Raw genomic sequence first — 27,189 nt, forward strand, 5'->3', positions numbered from 1 at the left:
CTCTACAGGTGGGCAATGGGGCCTAAATCCCCTTCAAGCAAAAGGTCTCTTCTGAAAGCCACTGGCAGCTCCTTTCATTTTAGGCTCCATTGTGCATACGGACATAGTATTAGGGCCACAATGGGTATGTTTCTGAACACAGGACAAACGGGGGTATCCATTTTGGGGTGAAAAACCTCATTTTCTCTATTTTATTTTCTCCTCTAAATTGCATTAATTCCTGGGGGGAAAACTGTGGGGTCAAAATACTCATGACCCCCTGCCCTTAGTGAATATATTAAGGGGTGTAGTTTTTAAAATGGGGTCATTTCTGGGGGTGTCTATCATTCTAACACCTATGAGCCTTTGCAATCTTGGCTTGGTGTAGGAAAATAAAATGTACCTCAAAATTGTAATTGTTAAATTTCTACCTTTCCTAAATGGTTTAAAAAGAACTAAAAGTTTTTCAAATGTACATCCAGAATAAAGTAAACAGATGGAGATATATCTGATCAAAAATTTCTTTATTATATTTGACATATTGCAGTTCAAAATGTGACAAAAATGACAATTTTTAAAAGATTTTTCCCAATTTTTTGGCGCTTTTAATAAATGTACACAAATTTTATCAGTTAATTTTTATCACCTAAATGAAGCACAATATGTGGCGAAAAACAATGTCAGAATCACTTGGATATGCAAAACCTTTACGGAGTCATTCTATGTTAAAGTGACATATGTCAGATTTCCAAAATTTGGCCTGATCATTAAGGTGCAAACAGGCTTGGTCACTAAGGAGTTAAGAAAGATTGCTGTGGAACCAGGAAATTACTTTGGGTCTTTGGTCAAGAAGTGGAAGAGAGTGCTTTCTAAGACCCATGGGTTCTCTTGACATTTCTGTTTTAGTAAATGCTTGTTTCCCATTAAATAACCATTCTGGAGCATATTTTCTCAAAACTTTGCGCTTTGTCTTTCCACTGTTATTCCTCCTGATTTTTAAATAAATTGACAACTGGGTGTTAGTGTTGCTTTTGTCAAAGGGATATGCCCCTGCACAGTCAGCACTGATTGTGACAGTAGACCCCCAATTGGTTAACTTCTAAGCATTATAACAGAGGAATGGCAGAACACAGTGTTATATGAAAAATGCACAAGTATGATTTCATGGGGAATTCAAATGGTAAAGGGGTATTCTCTTTTTAGAAACAGTTGTCGTTTTGCTGCAGACCTCGACATGCATCTACATCTCCGGTTCTCAGAGGCTCCTTGTGTGTAGTGACCTCTTTTTCCACTTGTGTAAAGCTTGTTGACCACTAGACATGGTTCTATGATGCAATCCAAGAGTTTTTCGCCCAGTTAAGTTTGGGAGAGGGAATGCAAGAAGCTGGACAATAGTATCGATGAATTGACCGGCACCTGGATCGTATGATCATCCAACAAGCATGAGCAGCTCCAACTGGTTTATCTGCCATCCAGAGACAGGAGGAACCATCGTTACAGGCTCCTGTGTATGTCAGAACCATTACCAGGCCCTTGGCTGAAGGACATTTGTTCTCATAATGCCCATTACGTGTACTGCCTTTCACACCCACCCACCATTGCCCCCTATTGCAGTGGTGTCGTGAATGACGGAACTGGACTGCTACACAGTGGAACCGGGTTGTCTTCAGCAACAAATCCAGATTTAATTTGGGCGCTAACGACAACCGTGTTCGTGTCTGGTGACCTAGGGGTGAGCGCCTCAATCCTGCCTTTGCTGTGGAGTGGCACATTGCCCCACTGTTAGTGTGATGGTCTGGAGTGGAGGGGCATCGCATACAACAGTCGGTCACCACTAGTAGTGGTATGATGAACAATGACAGCTTAGTGATATGTTCAGGACATCCTTCTAAGAGGTATTTTCCAGTAGGATAATGCTCAGCCGCACACACAAGGGGGGTCACAGGAATGTCTCCACAGCTTTGCCACACTTTCATGGCCACCAGATTTATTGCCAATAGAACATATCTAGGGCTACAAACTTCAGCAGCCTATGAGTTTACATTTGCTATAATTGAGCCTCTAGATTGTGGAGACCGATATGCCGCAGGATATCATATTGAACCAGTTTGCCTCCTTACCCTCCCATATCACATCTTGCATACAAGGTAGAGGTGGCTCAACAGGGTACTAGAGCCTCCCTTAAAGTGTTCAGTTTTCTGTAATAAATTTATCCTTTGCTCTGATTTTGTAATCACTTATATCAATGTGACAACTGTGCATATAAAATTTCATTCCATCCTGATAACTCCTAGGTGTATGATTTTTGTTATTGAGAATGAGAATCAAGTGATGGCATTTCCCAAGGATATCGGTGGCGTTCCCAGAGATGTATCTCCACCGCTGATAAAGTGATGCCGTATCTTGGTGGTATACCATGACTTTATAAGACAAGAATAACCATATAACTAAAACAGTCATGTCAGGAAAGATGACATGTCCTACTTAAAAAAAAAAAAAAAAAAGTTGTACTAGCATTACAAGTTATCTCCTATCCACCATTGACCTCCCTGCTGATCCTGAGTCCCCCCTTCTCACTGTGTGCTTACAGCACCCCTCACATTGAGGAGACTGAATGGAGCACTGACACTCTATTCACTTTAAATAGGGACTGCAGGTAAAGCCGAGCCGCAAGTGTTCCGGTATTTCCATCAACCCCATTGAAATGAATGGAACACCAAGTGTGCATGCTCAGCCAAATCTCCATTCATTCTTACGTCACTGTGAGGGGAGAAGGGACCCCGGAGTGACCAGTAGAGGGGCATGTGGGACCCCTTTTCTTGAGATTGGTGGAGGTCTCAGCGGTGAGGCCCCCTACTGATCAGCAAGTTATCCCCTATCCTATGAAGAGCGAGTAACTAGTGAACCTGCTACTCCCCCCTACCCCCTTTAAAGAGCATCTGTCATGGCATTGAATCAGCGGGACCAGCAGCAGGTCTCTGTAGCCACAGCGCAACTGACTTTTTTTTTCTCAATACCTTCCCTCACGAGAACAGGCTCTACATCGCTCTGGATATCAGAGCTCTCGATCTGTCAAGTGGGAGGTCCCCTGGATTCACAGTGAGCAGGGGGGCCAGCCCACTTGACAGATTGATAGCACTGCGAGCCAGACCTATGAAAATCCCATCTAGCTGAAAGAAAGTGAATAACAAAGAGGATGAGACCGTAGAAATACATTTTTTATCCAGATCTATATAATTGGGTTAATTTGTTTGCACGCTGCTGGCAGCCATAAGATGCCAGTGAAGATCCTGCTTTCCATTCCTTCTGTGCTTCTATTTTTTAAACCTACGTCTGACAAGACAATAAAGTAGCCCAAGCATGAAAAACAAGGAAAGACTAATGAGCTTTACAGAAAAAGTAATAAAGATGCTGTAATAATTCAAATGCTTATTTACTCAAGTTCCCTATTTCAAGAGGAAAGTAAGGTTGGTTTCACAGCTTCTTGCCAAAAATGGGAAAGTAATCGGACGGAAGAAGGAAGGAAGGGTTGTACTTCCCTTTGTTGGGATGTGTTCTCTAAAGAAAAAAATGTGTATGAAAATAACACTGTAGCTATGTCTCTCTAGGGATGTACTTACCACTATATTCAGGATACATGTAAGTCCTCACTCGAATGGCAGTATTGTGGTCAGTACTTGGCTTCAGTATTTGTAAGCCAAGTCTAGGAGTAGAACATAGAAACAAAAACTACTCGTATAATGGAAAAATTTGTAACTTTTCTGTGTTTTGGAGACCCTCATCTTTTGGCATATAAAAACTGATGTATAATACTGATTGTGAATGCAGTCGTGTACTTGAACCCTTATTCTTTTAAAGAAATTCCCCAACCAAAAGGTGAATATATTTAACTGGTGTAGTATGTCCAAAAATTTCAACTACTTACCCATCCGAATTTTAGCTTTCTGTCTCGGAGATCAACAAGAATCTTATCTCCGTGGCTGCTTTCCTGACAACAGAAAGCGATAGAAACCTCAAGTCTGTTACTGCCTATTAACAAAGCAAATGAAAGCTTGTGTAATGTTTCTGAGGTACCAATTAGGGCTTAGTCAGATGGCTGACTTTCCCGTTCCAGGGCTGTTAGTGTATTTCATGGACAGAACTCATACCCATTATAGCCAAATGGGCTATTCGCATTAAGTATGGCTGGATGAAGTATGATGCAGTTTGACCATGGCAGTTCAACAGGGAAGGAGACAGGTAGGCCTCAAACTCTGCCTAAATGCTTTACACTTCAAAGCTATCGCTAATGCTCTCACCTCTGTTCTCATCCTTGCTCTCTGTCGCAGAGGTTGGCACTTGAAAAAAGTTCTGAAACTCTCTATTCACATTAGCCCCTCTCTCCTGTCCTCACCTATGCACAGCTCGCATGCACTCTTTACCTTCTTACTTAGCCTAAAACCCCCTAATGCCACTAACCAACATAACAGTCGCCCTCATAAATCTCCTAACCATCTGCTAACCCTCGCTATCCTGCTGCTACTAGCAGCTGGGGATATCTCTCCCAATCCTGGCCCATCCTCCACTGCTCCTAGCTATCACCCCCTACCTGACTCACTGATAAAATCCCCAAGCCCAACTGCTAGCCCATGCATACCCTCCCCTGACTCCTTTAAATGTGTGTTCTGGAATTGCCAGTCAGCATGTAATAAACTCCCCACCATCCACGACTTTTTTACTGCTAAATCTTTAAATCTGCTCGCTCTCACAGAAACATGGATACAGCAGTCTGACTGCCTCCAGGTGCTCCTCACCTGTTTTTGGACCACTTTGCTGCCTGGCTCCCCTACTTCCTATCCTGTGAAATTCCAACCCTCATCTTTGGTGATTTTAACATCCCCACTAATGACCCCAACTCCCCATCTGCCTATCAGCTTCTTTCGCTCACCTCCTCCCTTGGTCTCTCTCAACTCACAGCCTCTCCCACTCACAGTGATGGAAACTCTCTTGATCTGGTCTTCCTCCGTCTCTGCTCTTCTTCCAACTTCACTAACTCCCCTTTCCCGCTCTCAGATCATAACCTCCTTTCTTTCTCTGTCATGCTCCCTAACATCTCTCCAGACCCACCTACCTACCGTACCTACAGGAACCTTAAGGCCATTCACACCCAGGACTTTGCTGAATCCCTACAGTCCTCTCTGTCCCCTATCTCTCTCCTCTCCTGCCGCAACCTGGCTGCCACTCACTACAACACCGCTCTCAAACATGCCTTGGATGAAGCGGCGCCCCCCATGACCCGAGCCATCCGATGTAGAACGTGGCACCCTGGCTCACGCCTCAAACACGCTTCATCCGGGGGTGCTCTAGAAGTGCTGAACGACTGTGGAGGAAGTCGCAAACGTCTGCAGACCTCCTCCACTACAAATTCTCAGTGCTGTAGAGTTAGTTGGCTGCTTACTTCAAAAAGAAAATTCATGACATCCATCAGGAAATAACTTCCCAATCTCAGACTAGCCCTGTCCCTAGTCTTGTCAGCACTGCATCTAGCTCCTGCTCACTGTCTGTACTCAGACCAACCACAGAGGAAGAAGTCTCCAAATTGCTCTTCTCTGCTCACCCCACCACCTGCGCTAACGACCCTCTCCCCTCACACCTCCTCCGATCCCTCTCCCCAGTGGTCATCTCCCATCTCACCACTATATTCAAGCTCTCTCTGCCCTCTAGCATCTTTCCCTCTTCTTTCAAACACGCCATCATATCCCCACTGCTAATGAAGAAGACGTTTGACGCGACTGATGCTGCCAACTACCGACCCATCTCTAATCTCCCCTTCATCTCCAAACTACTAGAATGCCTGGTTTACTCCTGCCTTGTAAGCTATCTATCAAAGAACTCTCTCCTAGACCCCCTACAGTCTGGCTTCCGACCCCAACACTCAACAGAAACTCCCCTTACAAGGGTATCCAATGACCTACTGACAGCCAAATCGAGAGGCGATTACTCCCTACTGATCCTCCTCGACCTCTCCGCAGCATTTGACACTGTTGACCACGAACTCCTCCTCATATGCTTCGCTCCATCGGCCTAAAGGACACTGCTCTCTCCCGGTTCTCCTCCTACCTATCTGACCACTCTTTCAGCGTCTCCTTTGCTGGCTCTACCTCCCCTCCTCTTCCCCTTGCTGTTAGGGTCCCCCAGGGCTCGGTCATCGGCCCCCTCCTTTTCTCTATCTACACAGCCCCTATTGGACAAACCATTAGGAGATTTGGCCTCCAATACCACCTGTATGCTGATGACACCCAGCTATATACCTCATTCCGTGACATCTCTGCACCTTTCCTCCAAAATATCACCGACTGTCTGTCCGCTCTCTCTAACACTATGTCCTCTCTACCTAAAACTAAACCTCTCTAAAACTGACTTACTGGTATTTCCACCCTCCACTAACCAACCTCATCCTGACATCTCCATCTCAGTGTGTGGCACCACCATAACTCCTAGACAACATGCCCGCTGCCTTGGGGTCATATTCGATGCTAATCTATCATTTACCCCCTACATTCAATCTCTCGCCCGAACATGTCAGCTGCACCTCAAGAACATTGCAAGAATCCGCTCTTTTCTCACTGTAGACACGCTAAAAACGCTTACTGTTGCCCTCATCCACTCCCGGCTCAATTATTGCAACTTATTGCTGATCAGCCTCCCCTGCACCAGACTCTACCCTCTCCAATCCATCCTGAATGCGGCAGCCAGGCTCCTCTTCCTGTCCAGCCGCTACTTGGACGCCTCTGCCCTGTGACTGTCACTGCACTGGCTGCCCGTTAAATACATAATTCAATTTAAACTTACTACCTTCATCCACAAAGTCCTCCACAGCGCAGCGCCCCCCTATATTGCCTCCCTCATCTTAATCCATCACCCAGCCCGGGCTCTCTGCTCTGCTAACGAAACCACACTGAGCACCCCTTTAATTCGAACTTCTCATTCCCGCCTCCAAGACTTCTCCAGAGCAGCACTGGTCCTCTGGAACGCACTACCAAAGGCTACCCAGGCAATCCAGGACTCAGGCGTTCTCTAAAAACGCACCTCTTCAGGGAGGCATACCGCATACCCTAAACAAACCCCCTCTGTACTCCGCCTGATAACATGCTCTCTGCCCTAGTGACTGCAATTCCTGCTAGCCCTCATAAACAGCTCCTGCAGTCATACCGATTCTGCCATCACACGGCCAATAGTCTCACCATTGTCTATGTGTATAAAATCCCTCACTCTCCACCTCGCCATACCATGCACATCTCCAGCCCTTTACCTTCTGTATCACCCCACTACTTGTAGTATGTAAGCTTGTTGGAGCAGGACCCTCACCCCTATTGTTTCCATCAACTGATTGCTAGGTAACCGTGGTTCTGTAATTTTTTATTTTTTTTTGTCTTTCTGTATTCCCCCTGTCTATGTAAGGAATATGTTGGCGCTATACAAATAAAGATTATTATTAACGTTTTTCTAAACAGACTGATGGTCCGTGTGGAAAAACTTGTAGCATGTCCTATTATGGTCCATTTCATAGACCAGAATCAGATATGTAATGTTCATTGCCTTGTGCTGTCTAATGCAAGTTGTTCTCGAGAATCACAGGCACAACTCACACTCCGCCCCCTGAATATGGCCTTACAATGTAGTTTTCCTATAAGTCATTGTCTGAGCCTTTAACTGGCCTTGCAACATCACTAAAGATAGAAGCCAAACAAGAGTCTAAAGGAAAAGACATCTATCTACAGGCAGCTGTTTCAAGGTTCTTGGCTCCCATCATTGCAGAGTACGCTTCTCGTTCACTGTCTGAGAGGCTTTTGATGTGGGTCTGGAGAGGTACTGGTTTCTTTATGGAGACTACCAAGTTGGCATGATGAGACCATGCAATACTCCTCTGGGTAATAAGGTATGCAAATAGGAGATGGTATAATAATAACTCTGTAGGGCCAACTATTGGAAGGTAGCTTCCCAGCCATCCAGAACTCTATTGTACACTGATGAGGGGTAAGAGCCCTAAAACAGCTATCTGTAGATTAGTGTTTTCTCTTTATTGAGAAAGCTCTAGTATCACTTATATCATCAGTCATGTTGCAAGTTCTGTTAAAAGGGCAGATGACCTATTTACTCTGGATCCACGTGAGTCCCATATAATCCAAAATTACAATAAGAAAAGGTAATCCAAAAAGTGTTTATATATAAATTTACATATATTTTTCCTTAGATAACCCTCCATGCCACTTTCCTTGTTCATGCATACAGTGTATATGCCATTAAAATGGAATTACTCCCCAAATTGATATACTTATTCCATAGCCTACTGGTCAAAATACTCCCTCATGTACTTCAGCACATCCAAAATATATTTCTCTTTTATATGGTATCAGAGCTCATACATCCAGATGCACCTTCTATATCCCTTATGATTCATTCACATGAGTGTATTTCAGCCATGCTTTCACGGCCTGCCGATATATGCTGCCCATCTGATGCATTGGTTTACAATGCATCAGTTCAGATGAGTGTATTCCCGCAGTGTAAAAATAGCCGGCCAGCAACGATAGCTAAACTGACTTCCCCGGCCTGACGGTATCCCAGGCTCGGCGTATATTCGCCGGACCCGGGCCGTCTGAACGGGCGCATAAACAGGAGATGTAGCCGTGACTGGGTCACGGCCAACCAAAAATCGCCTATGCTCATGTGAAAGAACCCTAAAGCAGATGGTAGGCTTAGCATCCGCAATGTGGCAAAAAACTATCGGATGGCCACCATGTCATAGCTAAGTACACTACATTGCCGCTCACAAATACCCATGTGGGTGTCTCTGGACATCCTTGATGTTCAGCCCCTTGCAATAAAATGCATATTGTGGCTTTCTATTCCTCTGCACCCCAACCCTTAAGCCCAATCTTACAAGATTCTCTTAAAGGAAACCTGTTACCTGCCTAAAGCTCCATAACCCAACCAATGGTGCTGGTAGGGGAGGTGACAGGGAGCTAGGTTCTGTATTTTTCATACTCACCCGCTTCCTGATTCCTTCAGTGCTAGCTGCTGAAGTCTGCACGCTGGATTAAAATGTGACACTTTTCAAAGTCCCGTGCTTCTTACTGAAACACTGTTCCGATTCAGCGTTTATGGGTTCTATTTGAAGTTACTCTTGATTGAGCATATGTTATTACCTGCATTATGGTTTAAGAAACAACCTAGAGGAACTACTACTAGCATGACCATGGTATTAAAGGGCACCTAACTTTTCAGACAAATTATCCTCATTTAATAGCCTGTGTGTGTCTCATTAATTTTGCAATAGACTTTCATTAAACTTTTTTCATTTTACTTCTTTCAATCATTTGAAGCGTAGCCCCTTTGCAATCCACTGCCTGCTGTTAGGCATTCAGCTTCTCTAACAGCTAGGATCTTAGGATGCAAGTGCACATAACAGGTTAGGTAACTGTAACATCAGGAGAGGCAGAGACTTTGTACACACTGACCGTGGATCTGAGAGCAGTCTGAGCACAAGAAAGCTGAGACTGTGGAGACAGCCCTTCCCTCACAGTGTGCAAATGTCCTAATGTTCTAGTTGCTGCAGACGCTGAATGCCAAACAACAAGCAGTGGATTGCAGAAAGATGCACTTCAGTCTTGATTTTCAGTGGAAAAATAAAATAATTTAATGAAAGTATATTGCAAAAATGATGACATATACACAGGTCATTAAATGAGCATAAGTTGTCTGAAAAGCTAGCTACACTTTAAGTTACTTTTGTACTTTACATTCATATTGCTTTAATGAGTGACTATTAATCACTACTACTGTATGTAATGATCAGTACCCAGACCACTGGCACACCATCATTTGTAGATTGGACACAGTGCTGTTTTTTTCTGCTCTTATATGTCTGTGTATGTGTGTGTGTGTGTATATATATATATATATATATATATATAATCGCACACAAGAGCTGCTCTATTCAATGCAATATTTTAACATTTGCCAGGGTCCCCTAAATATTGAAGTCCTCACATGCAGGACTGGCTGTTGGTCCACCTCACGCAATCCCTCAGACCCCATTATGAGTGTAATCTCTGTACCCACTATTCATATATATACATTTTACTTTTTTTTGACCATAGATAAATTTCTACTCCATCTCAGGTGTGGATAGGGATCAACTGAACATTTTCATTTCATAGAACAAGTTACAGTTTGCACAATATCTGTGTCTTCTCAGTACCAATCAAATGTCTGCAAAAGTTCTTCCAACAGGCCACAACATTCTGGAAGATTATCTTCTGACTAAGTGCACACTACTGTAAATATGCTAAGTATAAAATCCAGTTATAGCCTCCATTATGGCTGTGTCAGATTGAATGTTCTGGTGTGATATGATGGGATTTAAAATAAACACAATATTGAAAATATTAAACCTAAAAATAAACAAAAGTGAGATTTTTTTTCATACTTTTCCCTTTTTAGCATCTGTGATTCTAGAATCAGAGAACACTTATTAACCCCATTACTATAGTGACACATAGCCATAAACCCTGCAGGGAGAGCAGAAAGGCTTGTGTTCATGTAATTCACTGATTGCGTGCATCTGGCCAGCTATTTTTTCCCATTGTGTTGTAAAAATGAAATCCCGGGCTGCCTAATGCATAGCCTGTCTCCAGCCACTGCATTCCCATAGCTCAGAATGACCCCAGATACAGCACATTGTACTAGCCTGTCACGTGTGACAGAAAGTGCTGGCTGTCCTTTTCACAACAAACATGAAACATTTGCACCTCCAGCATTTTTACACAATGGGGTACATGTTAGCAAGTGTACATGTAAGTTTCATAAAGTGATCTCATCCCTTTTCTTTTCCTTCACCTTTTTTTTTTCTTTTTGGGAATTTCACCTTTCCATGCCTGGGAGGGCCCCTCTCCGTTTATCGTACTGTTTCCAGCAACGGTTTGAAAAAACACATTAGGACCCATGAGAGTTTTGATGCTGCGGGCGTATGGTAAGTACCACTGAGATGTTCTTGAATCCTTCGTTAGAAGAACTGGACGTTACACTGTTTGCTGAGTGTCTAAATTCTACCTATCTTACAAACTTGGTTTGCAAAAGCTGAAAGCGCGACTATAATCTATAATAGACAATTATCAGTACAACATACCATCCTGTAGGAATATCCGTGCATTGGCCAGATTGTACTGATCGCCTGTTATGTCTATGTATATTTCACTTTTACATTTAGTTATATTATATTTTTTTTATTTTATTTTATTTTTTACATTTTTTTAGAATTCTTAGTATTACTATTTATGATCGTTTTATGTTTACCTGCTCAACTAACATTAGATGACATAGGAGGCATGGCCGATTTTTTTTTTTAGTGTGTGTGTGTGTTTTTATATAAGAATATGCTATTTTATATATTGCCCTATTCGCTATTGTATACAGCACATCGTTCAGTAACGGAAACCGGAATGTGGACAGTTGTGTTTTTATGTTTCACGATTCAAAGTTTGCATGGTTGCCAGTGCATGTAAATTGAAATGGCTGCTTCCTTTGTGTATAGTAATCTGCAATGCTGGAAGAATTAGAAGAATTCGAGGGTCCTGGAAATGAAAGGGCAGAAGCACAGCCCCCTAGTACACAAGATAAGGACAAGAAGAAACTACTTGGTAAATATTGAATCAATAGGCGGAAAAAAATGTAGCTTTGAAATATAAATACTATGCATGTTGTTGCCATTTACTAAGCAGTACAGGAGTAGTACCGTACGTTTGTGTAGTTTGCGCAAACTCTATTTATCTGTCCATTTCTGGATACAGCAGATGCGTAAAAGTATATAGAATACTGAATATTTCTGTTACACAGTTCAAAATTCCTACCTACGGATACTGTGACAGAGTGTTCCTCCTGTGGTCACCATAGTGACTGCACGTGAAAAAGGTTATTTGGGGCTACGTGTACAAAGAAGGGTGTTCCTTGTTTAAATTGGGATTGGTGTGTGTAAATATATATAATACTACTATAAAGCCCGTTCGAGGACGACAAATGCAGTCTATATATATATAATTCTCCACGCTCAGGAAAATGGTGCAGCGGAATTAGGAATAATAGTTAGAATGAAAGGTGTCAGCTATTTCGAATGTACAAAATCTTTCAGGACAAACCAATATGGAGGTCCCTTTGCATGTTGCTCAATGGGCCTACGTTTGTAGACACTGGTGGACCTTCTCAAAAGGCTTTTCTGTTGTTTTTAGCACATCTAATTAAAATATTTCCCTGTATACAAATTTCCTATGAAGTTTGTTGTACAAGGTCGGCCACGGAAAATCAGCCCAACTCCATATTCTTATGACAGCTGTCTAAAAGAAAATCGTTGTTGCCCATAGCAATCAATCACAGCGAAGCTTTTATTTTAGCTTAGCCGTATAAGAAATGAAAGCTGCTCTGCAATTGGTTGCTACAGGCAACAAGAGCAGTTTTACGGTTAGTCATTTTGGCTAAATGAGTTTCTGTTTCTGTTTATATCACATTTACATATCTAAGTGTCATTGAGTTATAAGGGTTTAAAATTGGGAAGATCATTTATAATAAGTCTGTATAAGTTTGTAGCAGGGAAGAAGGGTGTGAGAGCACATTGGAGAGCGCAGGCACATCATGTGTGCTATGTCATATTTTACCGCCCTGAATACAATCCAAAATCAGCATTATGAGGAAAATTGTGCACAAGCTTGTACAGGGTGGGCCACAAAAAAGTAAGCCGGCTCCATGCTCTTATGAAATCAGTCTAAAAGAAAATTTGTCTTTGTTGCCCATAGCAACCCATCACAGTGCAGCTTTTCTTATACTGGTAAGGTAAAATGAAAGCTGTGCTGTGATTTATTGTTATGGACAATGAAGACAGATTTTCTTTAAGACCACCTTCGTAAGAGTGTGGTGCCGGCTACTTTTCTGTGGCCCACCCTGTAGATGCTATGGTGATGATGAGTGAGCGTGAGGCATAGCGTGTAGTTACATAATGCATACCCATGAGGGCAGAGTTGTTTTGATAACAAACTGCACCACATCAGTCTAAGATATATGGTAATTGGTGGGGGTCCAGTCTTGGAGTCTCATTGACTTGAATTAGAAAAAGGTCCCTTCAGTCTTTTCCCAACTCGGCACTCCTGTCTGAAGGAGGCCTTAAAGGAATGTTCATATGGTAAGAAGTGTAGGCAGGGGCGTAACTATAGGGGATGCAGGGGATGCAGTTGCACCCGGGCCCAGCAACCTTAGGGGCCTATAGGACATCTCTTCTCCATATAGGGAGCCCAGTACTATGAATAAAGCATTATAGTTGAGGGCCCTGTTACATGTTTTGCATTGGGGCCCAGGAGCTTCAAGTTACGCCTCTGAGTGTAGGATATGTCATTACTTCTGGATTGTGGGGGGCCAACTTTTGCTGCCTCTGCTGATCAACTGAACTAAACTTTGGCTTCTTCCTGCTCAGTAGATGTTTTGGGAGCACCATTGTGCAGGGAGAATCCACGAAGGAGGCGCAGCACTTAAATGAGGAATGGTGGGTAGTCCTGGCAAATGCACACCAGCTGATCAGGAAGTGATGCCATATCTTCACGGTTAAAGAATCCCTTTAAGTTATCATATGTGCACATGGCGTCTAAGCCCTAGATTTGGGGTACTTGAAATAAAAAGTACCTGCCATATACGTCAAATGTATCTAGATGGCTCCTTTCATCCAAAGGAGACCAAAATTTAGTATACATCTAAATACTTTTTGAAAAATATTATGTGTTTGTGAAAGCTCCACAGACTGTGCTTTCCAATTCAATGGGCTGCCATGAAGAAAAGGTCTACCAAACGGCATACTTTTATTTTTTACAATTGGAGTCAATGGGGATGTACATATTCTACGGTATGCTTATACGGTGGTTTACAGAAGTACACAAAAGGCACACTAAAAGACACACTTGGCTACAGTCTTGACCCAGTCTTCACACAGCTTGCCCTGTTTAAAAAATCTAAATGTACATCCCACATGAAATACTAACTACTTATCACTAGATTATGTTGCTGTATTAAAGGCTATTTCATTGTGATGGACGCTTCCTCTTTCCCTTATAGGCATGGCTATTAGTGGCATTTTTACTATAACGCTTTAATGCATTAAAACCAGTCATGCTGTGTATTTTTTCACAGGCCATCACATCTCTTCTATAAACCAGAGCAGAAATTCGGCATTTTATTGTTTATGTTGCTTTTTGAAATCCATGAACACTTTTCACAGTTACTTTTATGCATTTCACACTGCAGGGTTCACATTACGGGCAGTTTTAGATATGAAGGCAGTAAATGGATTGCTGCAAGGCCCAGTTGGCATACTTACATGTCTAATGGAAGATAAATAAATGTATATATATATTTTTATAGAAAAGCTTCCATGTAACGTAATATTATACACAGAATACAGAAAAGGATTCATATCTTGAATTCTTTAAAGGCTTTTTCTGAAAAGTTTTGAAATGCAGGCAATGGGGAAAAATAATAAAAAACCTTTTACTCACCACCCCCGGGGCCCCCGCTACCCCAGCGCAACATCTCCAGTTTTCCCAACTGCCTACTGTTTAAAAAATAACATGTTGGAAAATCCCTTTAATTGTTTTAGATCTTGTTTTTTAATTAAAGGGGTATTCTGGGAGTTTAACTTCTGATGACGTCTCCTCAACATAGGTCATCAGTTGTTGAATAATGGGGGTTCACAGCTCAGGATCCCCGCCAATCAGCTGATCATTCAGCCCACTGTTAATGCAGCAGGCCTGACGTTGTCATTTGGGGTCAGAGGAAAAAGTATAATAGCTGGTTTCACTTCCATTGGAACCAATGGGAACGCTGCCTCCTATTATGCATCCGGCTCCTCATTGCAGTCATTATTGGGCGTCCAGTCCTGATTGCAATGAGGAGCTGGAAGTATAATAGGAGGCAGCGCTCCCATTGATTTCAATGGGAGTGAAGCTATTACACTTCTGGTGACGGGCCCCTGTCGATTAATCACTAGTGACCTACCCTGAGGATAGGTAATGAGTAGGTGAAGTCCCTGAATAGCCCTTTAAAGCATAATGTCACCTTTAGTGAATATAGGGCAGTGGTCTCCAACATGTGGTTCTCCAGCTGTTCTAGAAGTACAGACGTACAATCCCTATCATGCCCTGGCATCCCTTAATACTGTATGTTTGTGGTGGTTAGTTAATCTTTTTTCACTGGTGTTTTAGTCACTAGCAATATAGAGTCATTCACATTTTGTTGTAGTGAAAACCAGCTCTCGATCGTAATCCAACCAAGCAGAGCTGCAGTGGAAAGCATGAGGGTGACATTCATTCAAAAGTCATATTCTGGCATGTCACTGAAACATATTAAAAGATTACGTTGGGGAAGTTGTCCATGAGTTTAGACCTCGCTGATTTCCTAAATTATGGAACTGCAAAATCCATTTAGTGGCTCTTAGAGATTACCATCAAAGGAATTCTCTGACACAACAATCTAAACAAAAGGCCATTCAAACAAGTGGAGCTTTGCTTAGAGAGTTGTATCAGGAGTGGCCGGCACATGAAACCTCAGGGCAATTCTTTAAGAGCCAATCATTCTATAGAGTATCACAGCCAGTTTGTTCTGGTGGTTATGGACTCCACCAATATGATTTTCTGAAATGCACCTAGAACAGTTAGAGGAATAAGGAGGCTGTCCATCCAAAAAGTAACCCAAGTCAAAGTTTGGTAATTAGGATTATTTTACCTATGTTCTCTATATAATCTCTTTTCTGATTTAGAGTAACAGCCTATTAATTTTTTATAAAATTCCCCTTTCAATTTATGAGTCAAGTAGCCAACTTTTTTCTTGTTGGCCTCTACATCAAAAAGTCCTCAATGTCATGCGCAGTTCTATGTGAATGAATGAGGAAGGCCACGGCATGACTTATTTTTCATAGAAAAAATAATCTACTGCTCTCTAGCTGGGTGACCACCACATTATGCAGGAATATTACCATAATGATGGTGGTGACCCATTTGTAATATTAACTGTCGCTATACAACAACCCCCGGCCATTGCCCATATTACTGCTAAAAAGACAAAAATGCAAAAAGGGCCACATTATTCGGGTGCATGATGAATAAGTGCTATAACATAGAGGAAACAAGGGCTGAACCTGCACTTAAAAATGTGCATTTTATTTCTTGTGTCAGCTTTTCTTAGATTTTTAACAGAGACACTTTTTCAAAGAATACTTTTTAATTGGATTTTTCCACCACCCAATATTTAAAGTGCCGACGTAGCAAGGTGTCTTCTTGAATAATGAACCAACAGCAGCTGTCCTAGAGCAGACGTCCCCAACCTTTTATAGGTTGCAAGCTACTTTCAAGTATAATAGGTGGTGTTGAGCCTCAGTGAATACTAACAGTGAAAATTCCTATTAAAGATATGACCAATTTATATAAGAGCCCATTCAGATTCTCATGTGCAAATCTCATTGGACAACACATTGACACATGTCTGTGTGCTGTCTGAGCGATGGGGGCAGTGGACATTGCATGTCTACTCTCATCCATGATATGGATCAGAAGAGTTTGTGTTTCCCTGAAAATAAGACCCTGTCTTATATAAATTTTTGCCCCAAAAGAGTCGCTTGGTCTTATTTTCAGGGGATGTCTTATTATACTTACCTAGCAGGTTCGGTCCAGGTCCCTCCTGCTGCTCTCCGGACCTCAGATGCGCTTCTTGCAGTCCTCGGCCGCCCACAGAAGATCATTTCCTGGTTATAGGATTCATAAATCCCGCCTAAAGGAAACAATGGCTCTGATTGGCTGAGCAGTGCCCGAGAACCAATCAATGTAGTGCTCAATGAATCAATGCGATGGCTGTGATTGGTTCATCAAGCACTGCATTGGTTGGCTAAGCAGCGGTCGAAGAACCAATCACAGGCGGGATTTATGAATTGGCTGAGCCGTGGCATCAGCGAGCCTGCTTTTTTAAGGTCATGCAGCTAGAGCTTTTTGGGGATAGCGTTTATATTTCAAGCCTCCCCGAAAATCCTAAAAAAATCATACTAGGGCTTATTTTCAGGGAAACAGGGTACATGCAACAACCTTTTTATGTGGACCAGAGGTCTGCATGAAAAAACCACTTGTGTGAATAGCCTAATTGGCTATAATTGGTCTTTGTTGGTCTCAATTTCTCAATTGTTTCTGAGATTGTGGGTGAAGACAACTTCTATGATGTCTCATATACACTACACTAGTAGGAAAGAGGAGATTCTGCTTTCTAACTCTCCCTAGCACACACAGGGGAATTACATCAGCATGGAGGACACTAGAGAAGTGCTGAGAAGTGTAGATATGATTTCAGTAGCTGTAACACAGTAAATACCTTATTATTAGCTGCAGCAGCATGTCTGTGTGAGTCTTTCTCCCTCTGCAGCAACTTCCTCCTCCTACCTCTCTCCTCTCCATACAATGTAGGAGTGCAGTGTATAGAATGGCCTGCAGAGGGAGTTAGACAGCCACTTTGATACCTTAGAGCAGAGGTCCCCAACTCCAGTCCTCAGGGACCACCAACAGGTCATGTTTTCAAGATATCCTATGGTAAGAACACCTGTGGCAATGTCTGAGGCACCGACAATAATTACATCACCTGTGCAACACTGAGGAAATCCGGAAACATGACCTGTTGGGAGTCCCTGAGGACTGGAGTTGGGGAACACTGCCTTAGAGTGTGGCAGGAAGTGGGATAAAAGGATTCCCACACTCAGGGGGAAAAAAGCTGTCTGCTAGCCAGAGAGAGACAGGCTGTAGGAGCAACTGATATAACAGACCCAAAAAGAAATGTCCAAGACAGGACTGCAGAGATTTAGCATAAAAAATTGCTTATTGAAAATTACAAATATAATGTAAGCATTTAAAAAAACAGAACATAAAGGAAATGCAGCATCAGTACAAGGAAAATACATCCCCTCAGGTCACACATATTCCCAAAGAAAATCATGCTTATACGAGTATAAACCTACTATAGACGCAACCAGAGGCGTAACTTGAAGATTCGGGGCCCCAATGCAAAATCTGTAACAAGGCCCCTCAACTATAATGCTTTATTCATACTACTATGCTCCCTACATGGAGAAGATAGGGCTTATGCACCCCCTAGGAGTCCTGGGCCCGGCTGCAAGCACATCCTCTATAGTTACGCCCCTGGGCGCAACCAATCTCAATGTCATGCATATAGTAAAGTGTTACCATGTGGCCGAGGATCTGCAAATCCCTGCGCCCCGATGTGCACGTTTCGCCCTTTGCTTCGTCCAAGAACTGAGAGCCTGAGATCCTGTGTGGACCAGTTTGGGCCCATCACCCATCTGAAAGAGGAGGATGCCCTCTAGACACCATGGGGTAGGGGGTTAGTGATGAGGACCCTAAGGGTTGTGAACGCTGGACTGTGTGTAAGGCTGCCTGCACATGGCAGAGCAGAATTCCGCATGCAGGAGCCCATAGAGGAATCCAGCTCTGACCCCGGACGGCGACCCGGAGTACCTGTTTTCTTTCTTCCTTATCTGTACTGCGGATTGTCCGGACGGCGAGCCGTCAGACCTGCGCAGTACAGATTTTATTTTCAAATGTTTATTTTTCCTACACCATGACTTCAATGGAAACCGTCTGCGAGGAATCCGCGCAAAAATAGAGCATGCTGCGATTTTTCCTCAACTTGCAGAAACCACAATTGGTTTCTGCGAGTGTGCAGGAAAAAGCGATTTTTCATAGCATGCTATAGATGGTATTTGCTGCGGATCTGCTATGTGAATGACTGTCGCGGATTCCGCAGCAAAAATCCATGTGTGTGCAGGCGGCCTTATGCTGTACAAGTTTTATGTGCTGTGAAATAAATACAGGCAGGCGCCAGATTTAAAAGAAAGTCAAGTCTCCTGGAAACTTTATATGTGTGGTGCCCATTCCAGACCAAGAGGTCGGCGATCCAGGAGGCGAGTAGCCCCGGCTTGCCACATATGGTGGAGGATGCGCTAGAACAAACATACGTCCAGAGAGAAAGAGAGGATGCTCTCAAAGAAGCTGATCAGGGGAAAACATAAAGTGCAGTTGTCTTAAAGGACAATGCGCACCTTAGAAGATTAGCTAAAACTGATTACAGGTTGTTGCTGGAACAGAAAACCGTTCAGTGTGAACAAGGATTAAAAGAATTGAAAAGCGAAAAAAGAAATATGAGGAATGTCTTTCAAAACCAATGAAGAAATACTAGACCTCAGAAATGTACCCAGAGAAGGAGCTGATCACAGAGTGTGTCTGGAGGTGCAATCTGCGCAGTATGAACATGACTGTAAGAAAATGAAAATAAGAACCCAAGAGTTAGAGATTACATGTTGCAAGTTAGAAAGAGCTTCTACAGATGCACGTAATCAAACTACAGGTTTGAAGAATCAAGTTGCAGAGTTAAAAATGTAGTTAGCAAAGAGAAATGCTGAACTGGTGTCTCAGATAATGGAGCTCAGAGAAAGGCTGGAAATGAAGAAAGCTGCTTGCAGTCAGACAGAGAAGCAAACAATGCTCTTGAAAGGCATACTGGACTTCAAGGAAGCCCAGGAAGTACTCCATGAGTGACTGGTGGCCCAGCTACAGATGAGCTTGGATGAGAAAGCTGAAAAATATGAAACTCAAATCCAGGAGCTTAAACAGAATCCTGCTCTAGTTATGGGGGAATTGTCCAAACAGTTAGAGCAGGCTGAACGAATGAATGGAACCTTGGAAGCAGCTAAAGGGGCTTTGGAAAGTGAGTGTACTGAGCTGATCCATGAGGTGAAAGGATTATTGGAAGACAAGCATGAGTCTGAATGTAAGAGAAAAGCAGTAGAGATGCAGCTTCAAGAGCTACAAGTAAAAATCACTGAAAGTGACAGAGTTCAGGCAGAGCTGTCTGAGTAGATTAACAGACTGCAAGTGGAATTGAAAGCTCAGATTATAATAATAATAATCTTTATTTGTATAACGCCAACGTATTCTGCAGCGCTTTCAAGCATGGGAAATTGAAGAGTCTCAGAAGCTGGTGCAAGAGGAGACATGCCAGAGGCTTGGCTTCAGTGCACACCTGAAAAGAATGGAAGATGAGAGAAATGTGTACCTCAAACTGTTAGAAGAAGATGCAGAAACTGGCAGGGCATATTTTAGCACTTCAGGCTCAGGTGTGGGATGTGGAAAAGAAAATGGAGAAGAATACTGCATGATTGGATTCTGTTGAAGAGCAGAAAAGAGAAATTCAAAGAGAATTAGAAGCTACGAGTCAACAGTATGAAGAAAAAGCAGCTGCCTATAATAAACTTGAGAAGCTTAAAGTGAGTCTTCAGCAGGAATTAGAAGATCTTACTGTGGAGCTTGGTCACCAACATCAGATTGTGTCCAAACTGGAGAAGAAACAGAAGTGCTAACCTTGACATGCACCCTGAAAGTGATGTCAGAGGTAAAGGCTGTGTTTTAAAAGTTCGCCGAGAAGCTATGAGTAGAGATGAAACACTGGGAATCGAATAGTCAGGTTGCTGTAAAAAAGGTTCGGAGACTAGAGAGGTCTCGGACCCAGTGTAGACAGCAAGTAAAAAAAAAAGAAGATCTTGTTGAAAAATCCTAAAAATGAAATATAATATTGGATTAGCACTAAGACGGATGCTGAAAAGAGAGCTCTGGTACGAGAAAAGCTCAAGAGCGTGTTTCAACAACTGGTAGCAGGGATGAAGACCCTGTTGGAGAATCTTAAAAATGAGATACAAGCACTGAAGTATGCTTAGAAGGTGACCTGGGTGTTACAGGTGAACAGTTTATGAAAACTGGCAAAGTCTTGAGGGCAGAAATCGCTTTTGTGAAAGACAGTAAAGACACTGAGCAACAGATGAAGGCTGAGAAATCCTCTGAAATACAAGAGACTAAACAGAAGTCAGAAGGTGAGGCTGAGGAAGTCACTGAAGAAGCAGAGACTGGAAAAGAGGCCTCAGAAGTTGCAGGTGAAGAAAACTATGTAAAAGAAGTTACAAAGAGTAGGAAAACAGAGTCAGTAGGGCAGGCTGCACACAAAGATCGGAAGAGATGCCAGTCAAAGAGAAAGGGCCAGTTAAGGAACAGACTGAAGAAAAGGTTGCAAAGGTAGCTGAGAAGGTGCAAAGTTCTTAGTGTTATAGAACATGAAGAAATTGAGCCTGAGAAGGATGAGGTGGCAGTTAAAAAGAGAGACCCCCCGAGCCTGGAGTTTTGACCAGGGAGGGGTAAAAGCTGTGATGCAGCCTTCATCAGGAAGGGGGGGGGGGAATTGTAGGAGTGCAGTGTATAGAATGGCTTGCAGAAGGTGTTAGATAGCCAGTGATACCTGAGAGAGAGAGAGAGAGAAAACACCTGTGAGTGTGGCAGGAAGTGAGATAAAAAAGAATAGTTCCTGCTACACTCCGGGAGAAAAAGCTGGCTGCTAGCAGAGAGAGACAGGAGCAGGCCGTCGTGACTGGGAGCCTGAGATCCAGTGCGGACCAGTTTGGCCTGTCATCCATCTAAAAAAGTATTATGAGAAAGTAGTAAGGTTTGTGTGTACATGAAAAAACTTCATAAGAATAAGAAGTAAAGGACAAAAAATGGAAACCATCCAGCGCTCAGTCAATAATGCAAAAATAGGACACTTCCAAATTCTTGTCGGAAATCACCTGAAAAAAATCATGTATGATTATGTAAAGTGCATTAAAATTGTGCCTGCATGTATGCAAAAAATGCGACACATATACTGCAGTATATCATATAATAAAGCAGTAATGCCCTAACCTATTGCTACCAGTAATGATTAGACTGTGCAACAAATTTAAAAAATTTGTCGAAACAGAAAGTAATTGATATGTTTCTGTAAAATTAAAACATGTTGATTATACTGGTTGAACTGAATAATAGCTAGAATGTCTCATTTTCAAGTTATTTAACCCCTTAATGACCAAGCATTTTTTTTAATTTTTTTTTAAACATAACTCCTTTATTTATCCATCAACATAGCTGTCTGAGGGCTTTTTTTTGCGGGACGAGTTGTATTTTTCACTGGTACTATTTAATGTACCCTATAATGTACTGAAAAACTTTAAAAAAGTTCTAAGTTGAGTAGAATGAAAAAAGACAACGGAACTCTGCCATCTTTTGTTGCGTCTTGTTTCTACGGCCCACAAACTGCAACACAAAATGACACGATAACTTTATTCTTTGGGTCAGTACAATTACTACAATACCAAACTGAGGGCTTTTACCCACTAGCGACATTTTTCTTTGCGATGCCACAGCGATGATTATGAAATCAATGATTTTCAATGGTTTCATACTCATTTGCGATTTTTCACTTCAGTTTAGCATCGCAGAGAAGAAATCTGCCATATCGCTCAGTGTTTTCAATGGGGCCAGCGGCAGCAGCGCTAGCCCCGTTGAAAACATAGGGAGTATATCCTGGACTTTTGACACAGCTGTCACATAGGTTTGCTTGATCCCCACGGGGACCGCGGGGATGAAGGAATCCTCTTCCACAGCTGTCACAGTGGTGGCAGAAGTCCAGGACACTATCCCATTGCTTACAGTGGGGTCGGCGCTGCTGCTGCTTACCTCTCCACTGCTCAGGTGCATCCTCCGGCTGGCTCCACAGCACTGCTGTCAAGCTCTTTCAGCAGGCGGGGATTTTAAAACAGCCCTCCTGAAAGGGCTGTGCTGATTGGCTGAGCGCTCAGCCATTACAGGCAGTACTTAGCCATTCATTGATGATTGGCTAAGCGCTGGCGTTTATTCCCCGCGGGAATGAAGGAAACCCCTGCCACAGCTGTGTCAGAAGTCCGTGATATACTCCCTATGCTTTCAATTGGGCTACCGCTGCTGCCGGCCCCATTGAAAGCATTTAGCGATATTGCAGCGTTTTTCTTGTGCTGTGAGGCGAGTTTTTTCACTCGCTCTTGCAGCGCAAGAAAAAAAAACTAGTGCGTAAAAGCCCTGATGTCGTTTTTTTTTTGCTGTACCATTTTTATTTTTTTTTAAAGGCATTTCATTTTTTTTAAATTACTTTCTGCCACCACCTTCTACGTGCAATAACTTTTTTATTTTTCCATCCACCTATTTGTGCATGGGCTCATTTCTTGCAGGACGTCCTGTAGTTTGCGTTAGTAGCATTTTGGAATACATATAACTTTTTGATCATTTTCTATAGCATTTTTTCTTGGAGACAGAAGGACCAAAAAAGCGCATTTCTGGTGTTAACTTTTTTTTTGGACGAAGTTCACTGTGCGGGGTAAATAATCCATTACTTTGACAGATCAGACTTTTACGGACGCTGCAATACTAAACATGTATTTGTGTTTTAGGATTTTGATTCTTTTATTTAGTCAAACCAATGACCTGTAAAAACACAATTTAATTACAATTTACTGCTAGATGATCTGCAGTGTCGTCGCCCCGTGGAAACATACCCTATATGTTACATAAACCTACCCTTATAGTGTTTAGTCAGCAAGCGGTGTGTAACAGTGATTGCAAAATAGTTATGCAATCACTTTTATTATTCTTTTTTTTTTAAGCGAGGTTAATGGCGAGCCGACTGGATTAATTGTATAGATATATTTCCAAACAATACAATACAACGACAATTGGATTACATTATTCCCCATAATTGGAAAACCTAACGTGGCAGAAAAAAAATGATATCATATTTGAATTCAGCGCATTAAAGGGGTTCTGTCAGTAAAATAAAAAAATGCATACTCACTCACATCCTGCCCTGCATCCCTTAAGAGTTAAACCTGTAAAAAGAAAAGACTGAAAAAAAACTCACCTAATCCCATTGTTGTTCTCCCTCCGCTGTTTACCTGCCGCGTGCAGGGTCAGCTCCAGCGGCTCCTGTGTGCTCTTGCCGTCCTGGCGGTGTCTCACCTCTGTGGTCCACGGAGAGTTGACGGCAAATGCGCATGCGTGCCGGGAAGGGGGACGCATGCGCAGTCGCCTTTGACTCTCCGTAGACGGCAGAAGTTATATGCGGCCAGGCCAATCAGTGGGCGATGCGCCGACCACTGACCCGGGCGGCAGTACTTGCTGCCCGGCATGGTCGGAGCAGGGGAGGAAGCTGGCACTTTGCCAGCTTCTGCCCTGCGATCGCAGAGCTGCTGGAGATGAGGAGAAGCAGCAGCCTCCCGGGGACCGGCCCCGACGGCACAGGTGAGTAGGTTTTTTTGTTTTTTCCTGACAGAACACCTTTAAAGTTACTATAAGCCGCCTATCTGCTTATCTTTTACAAAAATTGTGTTGCACAGTGATATATATTGCCTAACAAAAACGCAATCATAATTGATTTTACAACATAGAAGTCGATATAGTCCAACCATCATAAAGGAGGAATTGATAAAGGATAATGATAAGATTATTTTGAATAGCGAGGGATAGTCTAAGAAAAATACTCTCCAATGCAGATAGCTTGATGTGCTACAAGATGTAAAGGATGTTGGTAACAGCGATCCAAACATAACAGGTTAATACAGGGTGAGTCAAAAGGAATGGTGCAAAAGTAAAGCTGATTTATTCACACATGAAGGGACATACAACAGCCAGAATAACATGACAAGATAGAAGAACTCTTCGAGTTTTCAACTCACCTTACATATGTTCAATGCGGGCGCGGGTGGTGATGCTAGATAACCTCAAATAAAGCATCTCCGCTGCAGTGGAATAGCTAACAGACTATATACTGTGATGCATCTGGGTAGAACTGGACTACCAACTTGACATCTGCCGTGTCATCAACGGAGTTCACATCCAACATCCGTATGGTGTGTTAAAAACTTGAAGAGTTCTTCTATCTTGTCATGTTATTCTGGGTGTTTAATGTCAATTAATGTATGAATAAATCAGCTTTACTTTTGCGCCATTCTTTTCGAATCACCCTGTATAGCCCGTTCATCCATGTTGCATATCCCGATGAAGTCAGCTTCTGACAAACATCGGTGGTGGTGCTGATGTCTGATGCCAGCCTTTCTGTGGCCATGTGTCCTGCCTGGTGTTCCTAGTTTACAAGTACAATAGTGCCTTGGGTTAAGAGTTTAATTTGTTCCATGACGGAGCCCTTAACCCAAAACACTAATAGGTCAAATCAATTTTCCCCATTGAAATGAATGGAAAAGCCATTAATCCGTTCCAGATCGCGAAGCTCTCCCACTGATTTCAATGAGGATGGCATTGCCCCATTGAAAGCAATAGAATGTGTTAAAAATTAAAAAAAAATATATAGTCACCTCTCCGCAGCTGCCGGGCTCAGGCGCGTCTAGCCACCACTTGTTTTCCCTGCACTGCTCTGAAGCTTTTCAGCAAGCGGGGATTAAAAATGCAGGGAGAACAAGCGGCGGCTAGACATGCCTGAGCCCCAGGAGCAGCGTGAGTATATATCTTTTACTACAGCTAGGGAAGATTTTCAGGGAAGGGCTTATATTTAAAGCCCTTCCCTGAAAATCACTGCAGGGGTTGCCGGTAGGCCATTTGCTTTCAATGGGGTTGCCGGCGGCCTCATTGAGAGCAAGGCTCTTAACCCAAGTTTTTGCTCTTAAATCAGAGCAAAAATTCAGGAGAGAGCCTGCTCCTAAGTCAAAAAGCTTGTAAGCTGAGGCACTCGCAACCCAAGGTATCACTGTACTTCATCTTATTGCCGAGCTCATTTTCTCTCCTGATGCAGTGCCGCTGTGCTGCCGTAATATCCGCCAGGAAGGACTTTATGGTGCCTTGAGTAATTGCTGACCTGTTGCTGAACTTCCTTAGATCAGTGTTTGTCTGTTGCTGCACTGTTTGTGTGGACATTTGCTGCTTCATTGCATTGAACTCTTCAGTCTGAACACTAATGATCTTCTTTACTAATGGAATCCCTCACTGTTTGAACATCTCGGCTATGAGAGCTTACATTATGGCTGTCTATTAGTGTTGGTACTATATGTATTCCTCCAGCTGTTATTTACATTTTCACTTTTCTCATAGCACATCTAATCAATTAGAGAATATAATTTATGGACATTATTTTCTTGTTGCTAATCACTGCAATTTGTTCTCCATTAACCTTTCACTGGATGTTCGGATCGTACTAATTGCATGGATGTTGACATTTATATTCATGTCTATATCAACTCTGTGAAGTCTACATCACAGGCAGTATTCTTTACCAACTACACTTTGTCAAAAAAAATCCAGCCTTTATAAGGAGTTGCCGTTTTACTGCAAAGCTTGGCATGCAGTTACATCTCAGGCAGATGTACAAATGATCAGAGTGGTGGTGTGATTAGATGAACAGTCTTGTCACCAGAGGCCCTAAAAGTGGTTCAGTCTTGGGCTTATAAAAGGCTCTCGGAGGCTCCTTGTGTGTAGTGACCTCTTCTTCCACTTGTGTAGATCTTGTTGACCACTAGACATGTCTATGACGCAGAGAAGAGATTTCACCCAGTTAACAGTTTGAGAGGGGAGCTTTATTGGAATGGGGGAGCTGGATAGTCATATCAACAAATTGGTCATCACCTGGGCCATTCTGACCAGTCTGCTGGGTGCTGGACCAGTGGTTGTGTGAGGGAACACACACAAGGCTACTTGGCTCAGAACACCCTCGAGAAACCACTAGTAGAGAGGATTGTCTGATAAGCAGAAGCAGCTCCAACTGTTTCATTGTCCGCCATTAAGAGACAGGTAGCACCATCACTAACATCACTACACTACCACTGTGTCAGTCGGAACCGTTTCCAGGCACTTGACTAAAGAACATTTGGTCTCTCGGGGCCCATTATGTATACTGCATTTGACACCCACCGTCACCTCTGTTTGCAATTGTGTCGTTAATGATGAAACTGGACAGCTATGGAACGTAACCAAGTTGTCTTCAGTGACAAATCCAGGTTTAGTTTGGGCACTGACTATGGCCGTGTTCATGACCTGAGACCTGGGGGTGAGCACCATATTCCCGCCTTTGCTGTGGAGTGGCACACAGCCCCCTGCTGGTGTGATGGTCTGGGGTCCATCACATACAACAGTCGATCGCCCCTAGTAGTGGTACGAGGGACAATGACAGCTTAGCGATATGTTCAGGACATCCTGCAGCCACATGTGTTCCTCTCATGGCGGCTTCCAAGAGGTATTCTCCTGTGGCAGTATA

General features: G+C 42.9%; 1 protein-coding gene across 1 annotated transcript in view; it reads left to right on the forward strand.

Moving 5' to 3' along the window:
- Positions 1 to 11,559: 11,559 nt before the first annotated feature.
- Positions 11,560 to 27,189, forward strand: part of LOC136587019 (solute carrier family 40 member 1-like) — a 60,720-nt gene continuing 45,090 nt past the window's right edge. The window contains exon 1 of the mRNA XM_066585424.1: positions 11,560 to 11,660. Within this exon, the coding sequence (XP_066441521.1) occupies positions 11,564 to 11,660 (97 nt within the window). The 5' untranslated portion in view covers positions 11,560 to 11,563. The remainder of the gene's footprint in view (positions 11,661 to 27,189) is intronic.

Source organism: Eleutherodactylus coqui, chromosome 12 (assembly GCF_035609145.1).
Source record: "Eleutherodactylus coqui strain aEleCoq1 chromosome 12, aEleCoq1.hap1, whole genome shotgun sequence".
Taxonomy (NCBI): domain Eukaryota; kingdom Metazoa; phylum Chordata; class Amphibia; order Anura; family Eleutherodactylidae; genus Eleutherodactylus; species Eleutherodactylus coqui.